The 10361-nt window shown below is 30.5% G+C and overlaps 2 protein-coding genes across 2 annotated transcripts; both read left to right on the top strand.

Annotated features, from left to right (window-relative positions):
- Nucleotides 1-545: 545 nt before the first annotated feature.
- On the top strand, nt 546-1822 carry LOC107030619 (RING-H2 finger protein ATL16). Its single transcript, XM_015231884.2, has one exon. The coding sequence runs from the start codon at nt 682-684 to the stop codon at nt 1726-1728; it is 1047 nt and encodes a 348-aa protein (XP_015087370.1). The 5' UTR covers nt 546-681; the 3' UTR covers nt 1729-1822.
- A 2996-nt stretch (nt 1823-4818) lies between these two features.
- LOC107029531 (electron transfer flavoprotein subunit beta, mitochondrial) lies at nt 4819-8146 on the top strand. Its single transcript, XM_015230965.2, has 5 exons — nt 4819-4996; nt 5152-5436; nt 6197-6277; nt 6782-6873; nt 7721-8146. The coding sequence occupies exons 1-5, from the start codon at nt 4928-4930 to the stop codon at nt 7944-7946; spliced, it is 753 nt and encodes a 250-aa protein (XP_015086451.1). The 5' UTR covers nt 4819-4927; the 3' UTR covers nt 7947-8146.
- Nucleotides 8147-10361: the final 2215 nt, after the last annotated feature.

The following is a 10361-nucleotide window of genomic DNA, read 5'->3' as shown; positions in this document are numbered from 1 at the left end:
TTACGAATTGTACGTTTAATATGTTAAATAAGCATACATAATATTAAAATAAAATGTAGTACAATATTATTTAAGTCCTGCTAATCTATTAATTCTAGAAAAAATTATATGAAGTTCAGTAGGTAGTAAATTCGTATCGAATAAGTTAGTTTAATCGATAATATAATAATAGTATTAAATACTTTGAATAAAATGACAAAAATACCCTCCAACCATTTTTTTCCATCTGAATGAAGTGAATTGGTTCTTTTTATAATCAAATAACAAATCACTAGTCTCAGTATAATTAATCACAAAATAACTTATTATCGAACCAAACAAACCTCTAAATATATTTTCTTGCCAACTATATATATATATATATATTTTTTTTCTTTATCTTATTATTGAAGGCAGAGAGACAACATTCACCAACTACGTACCTCAAAAGTCAGACTTTCTTCTATTTTTTTTTAATTTTTTTTTTTTTAATATTTTAAATTTAAACCTTATAATAAAAAAACTTACCTCTTATAAATATGTTCACTCTTCCATTCTACTAGACTTTCTCTCATAACACTAAAATTTGTCCATTTTCTCATAACACATTTTTTTCTCCATAACATGTTCATGTGCATTCAAGATCCAAACATAACCATTTGTTCCACTTTTGTCCTTACATAATTTTTTTTTTTTAATATCATGGATCTTGTTAGACTAAAGTATTTTGAATCTTTTTCACATATGAAAAATCATACAATTAGTCCTCCAATTTTTGGTTCACCTATACATTCTTCATCAAATCATGCTGGATTTCCAATTATAGCAGTTGCTATTATTGGAATATTAGCAACTTGTGTTTTACTAGTTAGCTATTACATTTTTGTGATAAAATGTTGTTTGAATTGGCACAGAATTGATCTCTTGAGACGATTTTCGATCTCAAGAAATCGTCGTGTTGAAGACCCTTTAATGATTTACTCACCAGCAGTAGAGAATAGGGGATTAGACGAATCAGTGATTCGTTCAATCCCCGTATTTAAGTACAAGAAAAGGGAAGAAAATTCAAGAATTCATAGTGAATGTGTTGTTTGTTTAAATGAATTTCAAGAAAATGAAAAGCTAAGAGTCATACCAAATTGTGCACATATTTTTCATATTGATTGTATTGATGTTTGGTTACAAAACAATGCAAATTGTCCACTTTGTAGAAACAGTATCTCATCATGTACAACAATTAATAACACAAAGTTATTGTTGTACCCTTTGGATCCAATCATTGCTCCAAGTTCAACACCTTATCAAGATCCAAATCTTGAAAATTTTAGAGATGAGGATTATGTTGTGATTGAAATATCAAACAATAATCAAGAAAGGTTGATGGTGAATAATACAGGGGAAATAACAGGGCATTTTTCGCCACGAAAAACAGAACAACAAAAGGTTTCATCAAGAAAATGTAACAAGTTTAGACATGTAACAAGTATGGGAGATGAGTGTATAAATATGAGGAAGAAAGATGATGAGTTTGATTCAATTCAGCCTATAAGAAGATCATTTTCAATGGATTCAGCGACGGATCGACAACTTTACGTAGCTGTTCAAGAGATTATAATGCAGCAACAAAGGCAAGTGAGTGATGTTAGTCCCTTTGAAAGTAGTAGCAGTAGAGTAAAAAGATCATTTTTTTCATTTGGACATGGAAGGGGATTAAGAAATGTAGTTTTACCTATTCAGTTAGAGTCATAATGAGAAAAATGATTGATTTTTTTATTGTAATTTTTTGTGTGTAGAAAACGTAGTTGTTGATATTAATATAGAAGTTCAACTTTTTGAAGGTGAAGGGTTCGTTCAACTTTTTGGTTTTTTAAGATTTTTTTTTTTGTTTTTTGGATTTCTCATATAGGGTCGTTTAGTTGCGGAATAAGGAACTCGATGATTCATTTAGAGTCATAATGAGAAAAAAGATTGTTTAGAAAAATAGTTGTGGATATTAAAGTAGTTTTGATAGAAGTTCAACTTTTTACTCTTCTCGAACCTATAATTTAGAGTTGAAAGTGAAGGTTGCTTATCATCCAAATTGTTCCTCTTGTTAAACCTAAACTTTCTGGTTTTTAGATGTTTTTTTTATTTGGATTATTCATGGAGGGTTGTTTGGTATGCGGAATAAGAAGCTCGATATATAATTTGGAATTGTCTTGACCCCATTTTTTTAGCTTAAATATTAGCTAATCTCGAGATTATTTTGTTCCACTATATTCTCGAAGTATCCTTGCTTATCTCATTCCGCTTACGAAATGACACCTATTGTATAAGATTCACAAGGCAGAACAGGACCACTGATGCAATATGACTCATTTGTTATGATTATAGGCATCATTAGTTAGAACAACTATTCTTCTTTTTGCCTTCTTCTTCCTTTTTTTGTTTGTAGTTTTTTTTTTGCTTCCAATGACAGCTAACTAAAATGTCCCTTCCCTTAAAATATGGAAATAATTTACAAAGAAGTATCAAAATTGATTCAGATGAAATTCAACAAGGACAGTACCCTTAGTTGTTTTTTCTTATTTCCTTTTACATTTGTGGGGTGGGGGTGGGGGGTTCCCTTGATGCAAGGTCACAAGTCACAAGTATCAACCACCAAATTGCTTCTTTGTTTCCCCACTCTTTGGGTCAATGTCATGTCTAGTATAGGTGTAGATTTTAGACCATTAGGTTTTGTCTAATTAATATCCAAGATTCAAAGATCAACCATCACGGAGGCAGATTCAAGATTTGAATTTTAAGATTCTTAGCATTGAATATGTTATATTTTCGAATCTATAAGTTCCTATTTAATATTTCTCGTCGAAAGTATTGAGTTCAAATGAATGTACATTGAATTCGTGAAGATTAAAACTTTTGTCTGACTTTTGATAAACAGAGTTACTTGATACCTATATTACTGTGAAGTAGCGAATATCCTATAAAATTAGTTACGTCGCGAACAAACTAAACCTAGACACACCATAAATTTATTTTTAAAAAAGAATAAAAATTTGGGTCATGCATGCACCTAAGTGATGTTGAGTGAAAATTGCCAAAAATATAACTAAAAAAATGTACTACAATCTTCACATGCATTTTTTTTTAGGTTTCAAACATGGATTCCTAAACATGAATAGTGGAATAATGGTAGATGGACCATGGCTCCATCATTGATGTCCATTGAAAATAGAAAATTGAAGACTCTAAGAGTCAAAGAATCCAAAGTCATTGATTTCAAATTTTTTTAGGGATGACAAATTTTCCATTTACAACAGTGTTTATAGTCAACAAATTAATAAATATATTTTTTAAAAAATAAAATAATTGTTGTTGATAAATGGATTTTGTTGGCCCAAACTATTCTGAAAATTGGATCAATGTTAGTTTTAATAGCTCAGCCTAGTGTTGGGCCAAGTTAAGGTGTCATTTGTTTGCATAAAGAGAACCTTAAAGTATCACCATTTAAATTTTGACCTCGAAAAAAAATGGGGTAAGGATAAACGTTTCGCGAAAAATTGGAGTAAAATTTTTGGAGAGTCGTTAAGATTTTCTATTTGATAGTAGGCAAAACTTGTCATAGTAGCAAGTTATGGTAATTATCGGGATATTGTTCACAAGTTGTAAAGAATCATCACAAATTCAATTACAATTTTTATTTCAATAAAATAAAAATAAAGAATGACTGGAAAAAAAGTATAATATACTTTTCAACTTTGCTATTTAGAGATTATATATTCTTTATTACATAATTGACTCATATATACTATTATCGTTACTCATAACTAAATATCATTATCTTCGCCAATAGCCTAAATATACCTTTTTTTTTTAAAAACAAAACTTAAAAAATAGGCTTTTTAAAATTATTTATTAAAAATAATTGTGGTGGCTATTGCATATTTTTAAGACTCTTTTTTTTTTTTTTAAATTCAGAAATCAATTAATCACAAGGATAAGACTCATGTTAGTGAACACGTTTGCATAGCGTAATACTTATTCTTTAAGATGAGTACTTAATTATCACTTGTACTTATCTAAAATGTTTTAATTTTCCATTGGCTAATCTTTAAATTAATCATTATCTTATTATTGGGAATTAAACATGATCTTTAGCCTTTTCTTACTCTAAAACTAGAGATTATGTATTTGTAATTACATTTCTAGTAAATAAATACACAATATATTTACGTTTAAAAAACTTGTTAATCAATACAATATAGTATATGTAATTATTGTAGAATTAATTAATAGTATTTGATCAAATATACTTTAGAGAAAAGACATAAAGTAATCATTGGAGTAGTTTCAACTTTTTATAAAGACGTCTTAACTTTGTAATCGTAAAAGACATAAAGTAATCATTGAAGTAGTTTCGAATCTTTATAAAGACATCTTAACTTTGTAATCGTGCTATTTATTCAGAATTGTGTAGTAAGATAATAAAACGATTGCAAAATTAAAATGTCTTTTTAAAAATTCAAAACTACTTCAATGATAACTTTATGTCTTTTCTATACTTTAATACTTAAATATATTATTATTATAAATACTTAGAATTTGACATTAAGATTTTTACGTCCATAACAACCCTAAATAATTTTGTTATGTTTCTATATTATTAAAGAATAAACAAATCAAATGCTATTTACTAAACATTTTTCATCAAATTTTACTCAACACAAATTCAAAATAATTGAGCTATAATATAATTGTCAATATCTATAGAATGGAAATTAACAAATTAAAATAGTCGAGTCCATCCGAGGTTAAATTATAACAAGATAGTGTCATTTAATAAAATAAATATAATTGTTCAATTATTAGGAAATATTTAAGTGTCAAAATTGGGTTTAAAACAGTGGCAACTTCCGTGTGTAGCTCAAATTAGTCTCCATTTTTTCCGATCAGTTTCCGATCAACGATGAAGATCATGGTAGCAATCAAACGCGTTGTTGATTACGCCGTCAAAATCCGAGTTAAACCCGACAAGGTACATTTTCACATTTTTTTGGTTAAATTTCAAAAAATTTGAACACTGAATTGACTGGGTATATAGGATTTATACAGTGAACCTAGTTGGATTAGGGTTTAAGGTGTAGTGAATTGATTTTCTTTTTGTTGTTGAATTTTGATTTGAACTGTCAGAGTGGTGTAGAGACGAAAAATGTGAAGATGTCGATGAACCCATTTTGTGAAATAGCTTTGGAAGAAGCTTTGCGGGTGAGAGAATCGGGTTTGGCTTCAGAGGTGGTGGCTGTTAGTATTGGGCCAGTTCAGTTTACGGAGACTTTACGAACTGGGTTAGCTATGGGAGCAGACAGGGCAATTCATGTAGAAGCGCCTGAGAATATTTATCCACTAACAATTGCTAAGATTCTTAAAGCTCTTGTTGATGTTGAAAAGCCTGGTCTTCTTTTTCTTGGCAAACAGGTTTGATTTCATTTAAAGATTTGAGCTTTTATTCTGCTTTTGTGTTATGATCTGAATAACTTCCTGTTAGAGCCGAGGATCTATAGAAAACAGCCTCTCTACATATATACTACCCGGTTTGCTGCTGTTGTTGTTGTTGTGAGCAAGTTCGATTACTTTAAAATCCAATGGTGGTTATGTGTTGCATTCAGGTTATGTGATTGGTAAATTTGACTTAGGTGTGTGTTTGATATAGCAAAAACTGTTTCTCGTGGACATATGTGAAGATTTTCTTTTAGGGAAGTATGTTTTGGGTCATGTCCTGTGTTTGGTTAGGTGTAAAAGTGAGTGGTGTATGCTAATCATAAGAGGTGGAAGATAAGGGATGATGTTAGTGTTTTGATGATATTCTTTAGTTATTAAAGATTGAGATAGTGTCTACTGTCTAAGAATTGGTTTAAGCTACTGATATGAAGTAAGAGCTAGAGATATCTGTAAAAGAAAATAAATTCTGCGGATAAGTCATTTCATATTTCCTTTGATGCAAAATTTCAGCAACTAGGGTAATCAAGCACTGAATAATGAGTTTAATAAGAAAAAAAATATAGTTTTGGCCATACCAAGCATGTCCTTAAGGTTTGACTGCTGAGGTGTAAATGGATTGTTGTGTGATTTTAGTGGAGTTGCTAGCATCTGCTTTCTTCATTCTGCTTTAGTTATTTAAAGTATTCTTGTTGAGTTTCTATCAGTTTGTTTGTCTAATGTCGTTACTATTGTGTAGGCAATTGACAATGATCAAAACCAGACAGGCCAAATGGTTGCAGGACTTCTCAAGTGGCCGCAGGGAACATTTGCCTCTAAGGTCGGTATCATTTCTGCGTAAGGGTGTGCAAACTAGTTAAAGAGATCCAAGAATTGTGATTCTGCAATCTCTATTTGGTCTAAGTTGGTTTATATCACCTCTACTTTGATATGCCTATTTTGAGTATGCCTTGGACATTGCTTCCAAGTATCCAGGGCTTTCAAACTGATTCTTTCGTTTGTTTTTCTATATCTTCCTCTTGAAGCACCTCTTTAAATCATGGGCTCATATTGAATCTTATCAGACATAACACTATCTCTGTTTACCTTATTATCTCTATCATTTAGCTTTTTACTTTATTAGACATGTAATCTTCAAATCAATGTTAATCTTACAATAGGATTGCCTGATCTCATGCAATCTGTACTTCTCTTCATATCAAAAGAATTATAAAACAATCTGATGTCTTCCTAAATCCATATTACTGTTTCAATTATGGTTACTTTGCTATCATGTTCACTTGGCTTGTTTAGGGCTGCAATCTCACTATGATATTTCTGTTAGGTTGTTCTCGACAAAGAAAAACAGGCTACAGTGGACAGAGAAGTTGATGGTGGTATTGAGACATTGTGTTTGGATTTGCCTGCAGTAATCACGTAAGTCTCAATTGAGTTATTACAAAGACTTGCATGTTCACGAAGAAAACACCTAGAAGCGTGTCTTCTGGATAAGAAAAAAAATGTGATTGTAGGTCTTTTGGGGCACATCTTAAAACAAATAGGATTTTAACCAACTTAATCTCAAATTAAAAGGAACAAGCTTCAAGTGTTGTTTATATGATTGCTTTAGTTCTCTGATATTGAGTTATATACATGACAAGTCGTGAAGAGAACTTCCACCAAAATAAATGTATTATCTGCCACCGTATTTCCCCCTTTGTTCAGTTTCCAAACTTTTTCTGCACCAGAAACAAATACTGCCTTAGTTTGGAAATGTGTACTGTCAAACTGTTTAGTCAGCTTAATAATAAGAATGCAGTTAGTTTACTGTTACATAGTTTATTTCGCAGGTAAATGGTTGATACAATCCCGGTATAGTCCTTAATGGTTTGGCCTCGCTCTATTCTATTTAACATGCTTATGACATCCATAACATTCTTAATACTGAGAAAAACTATATTCATGTTACCATTCAATATTGAAGTATCAATAGAATTAATCTATTAGTTTTCTAGGAGATTTGTGAAGCAGATCTTTTTATCCATGTAGTGAAATTTTAAAAAACTAACTTCATTGTTTTCTTAGTGGTATGGGGCCTTGGAGGATCGATCGGTGATAATATTATACCATTAGGTTGATAAATCTAAATCATAGCCAATGACAGGAGATCAGAACTTTACTCAGCTATGAACTTATGTGAAGACCGTCTTTGTGTCCTCTCTGCTCAATGTATTTGTGTTACCTTATTATCTGTGTACTTACGACTTCTTCATTGTGGAAGCAGCACTGATCTGAGGCTGAATCAGCCACGATATGCAACACTCCCCAACATAATGAAAGCAAAGTCGAAGCCAATAAAGAAATTCACACTGCAAGACTTGAACGTTGAGATCAAATCTGATTTGGAAGTAGTTGAAGTAACCGAACCTCCCAAAAGGAAATCTGGTGTCATCCTTTCATCCGTGGATGAGCTGATTGACAAGCTGAAGAATGAAGCACGCGTAATTTGAGTACACTAACTATCATTTCCTGAGCTGATTGACGATCTGAAGAAAAATGAAGCATGCGCGATTTGAGTGTGCTAATAGTTAGCTGCAAATTTCATCTCTTTTACACCAAATTGTTTGTCTTTGTAAACTTTCAATAGTTTGCAATGTTAATAACAGTGATCATATAATGGAAAATATCTCCTATTCTCTTACATTTGGAATGTATTTTCTTGTTTTTTCCCTCCCCTTTTTATTAAAGCTAGAGATTTTTATGTACTATTTTCAAGTGAATATTTGGGATTATAAGTTGATTTAGGGGTTGTGTTCGGTACAAATGAAAACGTTTTTCAAAGAAAATAAGTGTTTTTTTTTTACTTGATTTGTATTTGCTACGTAATAAAAAATCTTATCCTAAAAACGTTTCATATACAAATACTATGGGAGGGTAGGGGTGAAGGTGTGGAGGGTATAAAAGACGCAATCTATAATGGAAAAATTACGTAGCTAAGTAAAATTATACTATTTAATTACTCATCATAGCTATAGTTTACTATAATTATCATTTGCGACTAACATTATACATTAATTACGTGGACTGACTTCGAGTTTGTATAAGGTTTGTATATGTGTAATTCACCAGGATATATAAACATATATGTATAATATATAATTATTTAACCTATATACATATACAATTCACCTCTCTCTCACTCTCTCTCGCGCCTCTCTCCTCCCTCTCTCGCTTGCCTCTCTCCTCCCTCTCCCAATCTCGCTTGCCAATATACATATGTATATGTATAATATATAATTATATACATATACAATTCACCTCTCTCGCTCGCCTCTCTCCTCGTTCTCCCAATCTCTCTACCATATATACAAATACATATGTATAATATACGATTATCTAACCAATATACATATATAATTCACCTTTCATCCACTCTTTCCCCCCCTCTCTCTCGCCTCTCTCCTCTCTCTCCAATCTTGCTCGTCTCTTTCTTCTATATAACATGTAGCTACAAATTGTAATTATCTATGTAATGAAGAGTAAGTAATTATTTTTAAGTGACCATACACGAAAGGTTCCGATTTATAATCAATAATGATGGCCAAAGGGTGCCCCTCCTAATTCTTAGAACACTCGAGTTTAGTTTTATCCAATTAAAATACAATTTCATTTTAAAAGTATAATCTCTGTTAGACTTTTACAGTTTATAATTGAACATGTGTAATAAATGATTTTGTAAATTTGGAACTGTTTACAATAACATAGATGATTTTTGTCTCAAACAAAAAATGACATAGATAAATTAAAATTTAAAAGAATATCATCGATGAGCCTTTTATCAAAGTTCAATATCATATTTGAATTTTTTTCTCTTTTATAATGAACTAAATAATATAGTATTCATATCCTTATAAAAATTACTAATAACGTAATTCTTAGCTACTTTAAAATAGTCAAATCATGATTAGCTTTAAAAAAATCTGATAATAAAGAATAACAATGGTCAACTAACTATTTTTTTTATATAATTGGATGACCATATTTTATATATATTATTTGCTCAGATCGAATCTCTAAATCATTTTTCTAATATAAAGTTTGACTAAAAAAATTTGGTCAGAACAAGACCGTTGATATCTATTACACCCCCATTAAGTTACATGCCAAAATAGTTACTATCGACAATTTAGTATTCTCTTATTCAAACTATTTTAAAGTTTACAAAATCTAAATTTTCCCTATGTATAGTAGTCAATCCTAAGCAAAGAAACCACAACAACAATAACATAGTCATTTGATCCCTCCCAAACAAACACATTTCTCCTTCTCTTTAGCCACAAGTAGAAATAAAGTTAAATTTATTTTTGTTGAAAATAAATTGACAAAGAAGTTTTGTATGAAAAAAGATAGAAAGAGTACTTGAAAAGGACTCATGAAATAACATGCTTTGTAGTATTGAAATGACTATAATAATCTATAGTCCTTACCACAAAGCGTGCTAAGTTCTTGAGTCTTTTTCAAAAACATATTCTATTTTTTTTAATGAATCTTTCTTATCAGATTTATTTTTAATAAAAGTAAATTTTACTTTTTTTCTAGCTATGACTAAAGAGAAATGTTTTTTTTTTGATGTGAATCAAATGGTTATGTTGTCGAGTACTTCCTTAATTAATTAGGTTTGACTCCTATTTAGGCTTCTGTTTTTTTCTTTTACAATTTTTTCCTCTAGTGGTTTCATAATTGTATTTGGCTTGGTAAAGGTAGTATAAGCATCATGCTATTGTACTATATATTAACATTTTCATATAATCAATGTATTTTGATATTATTTGTGTTTAGGTGATTACATCTTATTAATCTTGTGTTATGATTTCTTGTTGTCACAATCTTGATCTATCGTGCATAACTTCATGATTAAAAATGCC

Source organism: Solanum pennellii, chromosome 9, assembly GCF_001406875.1.
Source record: "Solanum pennellii chromosome 9, SPENNV200".
NCBI classification, from domain to species: domain Eukaryota; kingdom Viridiplantae; phylum Streptophyta; class Magnoliopsida; order Solanales; family Solanaceae; genus Solanum; species Solanum pennellii.
This window is presented reverse-complemented; position numbering and strand designations above follow the sequence as displayed.